Here is a 2,475-nt window from a genome sequence, read left to right as displayed (position 1 = left end):
TGACAAACACTCGTTGAAAATTATGTCTTATAATTCTTTTTCGCATCTTTTTTGTTTTTATAACAAAAATTGTTTTTATTCATTTTCTTTTGAATCAAATTTTTAATTTTTTTATTACATTCAGACAGAAAAAGAACTTTACTTCCTCCATATTCACTTTTGACGAATCATCTATCAGTAATTTATTTATTTATTCATTTGTTAGCTAATGTTTTTGAATGTTTTTCGTGTTTAATTTCATTAGTTGAAATACGTTCTATTAAACTTAGTTACAAGTTTTACATTTTAATATTGCACTAAGTATTTTTAAGAATTCTTTTGACCTTTAAGTTTAAAATTCGGTACTAAATTCAACATAACTCATTTTAATGAATATTGTTAAACAAAAATTATTCAAAAATTTTTATTATTGACTGAATAAATAAAGAAATTATAGGCACACAATTCTCTGCAAGTCAACAAAAAGTTAGAAAAATCCTTTTTCTGCCTGAACTTATACTTAGTGTCATAAGTGCTTATGAGGTGGTGGAATATTTTTTAAACATTTTGTATTTTTTTAAATTAGGCGAAAAAAGTCAAGCGTGATGATGAATCTATCTCAAATGAAGTTGTTGCACAAGCTCACATTGAAAATTATGCCTTGAAACTTTTCCTATTTGCAGATAACGAAGATCGTTCAGGGCGATTCAACAAGTAATTAATTTAAATAACAATTATTTTAAATACTTTGATTGCGTAGATTATAAGAGTAAAACAAATTTTTTTTTTTGTATTATCAGGAATGTTGTAAAAGCTTTCTACACCTCTGGTTTTATCTATGATATTGTGAGTACTTTTGGTGAGCCAAGTGATGAAGTACGTATTAAAGTTTGTTTATGCATTGAAAGAAAGAAAAAATTTTAATTTTCCGAATTTTATAACCTATTATTCGCCTATTTTTGTCTAAGCATTAAATGCTATTATATTTCTAATATTCCTTTTATTAGTTGAGTTTTCTAATTAAAGCTTAGTTACAAGTGATGGCATATGATATTAATTGCTTATTTCTTTATGATATATTTAAAATTAATCTAATTAAATTTTCACTTCTAGTTTTTTCTGAATTCAAGTTTTTCATTGGGGGCTAGGTATAATATGGTCAATGTTAACCTCCATATATGAAAAAGTACCTCATTATAGAATAGAGTTAACATGTTTTATATAGAATTGGAATTGAATAATTGTAGTGGTAGACAGGCTACAGTAATCCCCCACCAGAATTTTATCTGTAATAGAATTCGATGAACAGATACCACTAGTGAATTCATTGCTGTTTTGTAAGAAGCCGGGTGAGCTGAATTAAGATCACCGGATTTTTGAATGCTGGTTGTGAGAACTGTATTAAGATCATGGTTGTGTGCATGGTCGCTCCAGTGTTGTTATTAGCAGTCGCGTGTGAACAGGCTTTGTTGTGTGTGATGGAGACTGAGGAGCAATGCATGCATGGACTATGTCTTAGTTACAAATAGTAAGTTAACTGTTCAATGTGAACTATCAATAGAAGTGGGTGTGTTCAAATCAAAGTGGGCGTGTTCAGATCACATCTGCTTAGTTACCAATGTGGGGAGAATGTTACTGATAATATTAACCATCATCTATCAAAAGGTACCTAAAGATAGAATCGAGTTATTACTGTACTAGTGAATCAAGTTATTATTTACTACTGAATTGGAATTGAATAATTGTAGTGGTAGCCACACTTCAGTATTAAGAAAGATTAGTATTTAATAACTCAAAAATATATAAACTAACCGCGAAATAGTTTTTACATTATAAGAATTTTAACAATATTTTAAAGCTTCCTTTTGATTGAACAGGATGCAAAATTTATGATTCATTAGGTGTAGCATTAATTTTGTTCATGAATTTTTATGTGAATGTTTTCAACAGACATCATAATCAGAGTTGAGCACTGAAATATAATTTTCCCTAATTCTGTTTATATGTGCTAATATTTGGGCAAATATAACATTTTCAGCTATAAAATTGTGCATGGTAGTAGATTTTGGCATTATTTTGTGCATTTTAAAACCAATTTTCCAAATTAATAAAAGAAAAAAAATCCAATATTGCTACAAAAAAATATGGAGACTATTTTTGGAGAAATGTAGGTGGTTTTAACGTTTAATGATATTTAATATTATCGTATGAAGTATTATAAAGTATAAATTTTTCCATATTATACTTTTTAAATATTATAATTGTTTTTAAAAATTGCAACAATTAATAACAGTGTAAGTATTAAATATTTATTCAATTTAAAAAAAAAATTAATTTAGGTTTTGCATCATAAGAAATATGCTAAGTGGAAGGCAGCTTATATACATAATTGTTTGAAGAATGGAGTTACACCCGTGGCAGGGCCTCTGGCTATGGAAGGAGATGAAAGTATAAAAAATTTTGTTGTTGTTTATACGCTAGTTCTCTAAACATTCA

The 2,475-nt window shown here is 27.7% G+C and overlaps 1 protein-coding gene across 1 annotated transcript; it reads left to right on the top strand.

Moving 5' to 3' along the window:
* Nucleotides 1-565: 565 nt before the first annotated feature.
* On the top strand, nt 566-2,468 carry LOC122273662 (vacuolar protein sorting-associated protein VTA1 homolog; the record flags this gene model as incomplete). Its single annotated transcript, XM_043057692.2, has 3 exons — nt 566-693; nt 780-855; nt 2,319-2,468. Coding segments are annotated over 3 exons (354 nt in total), but the record flags the coding sequence as incomplete, so codon positions are not given.
* Nucleotides 2,469-2,475: the final 7 nt, after the last annotated feature.

This window comes from Parasteatoda tepidariorum, unplaced genomic scaffold (genome assembly GCF_043381705.1).
Source record: "Parasteatoda tepidariorum isolate YZ-2023 unplaced genomic scaffold, CAS_Ptep_4.0 HiC_scaffold_6539, whole genome shotgun sequence".
In the NCBI taxonomy this organism is placed as follows: domain Eukaryota; kingdom Metazoa; phylum Arthropoda; class Arachnida; order Araneae; family Theridiidae; genus Parasteatoda; species Parasteatoda tepidariorum.
This window is presented reverse-complemented; position numbering and strand designations above follow the sequence as displayed.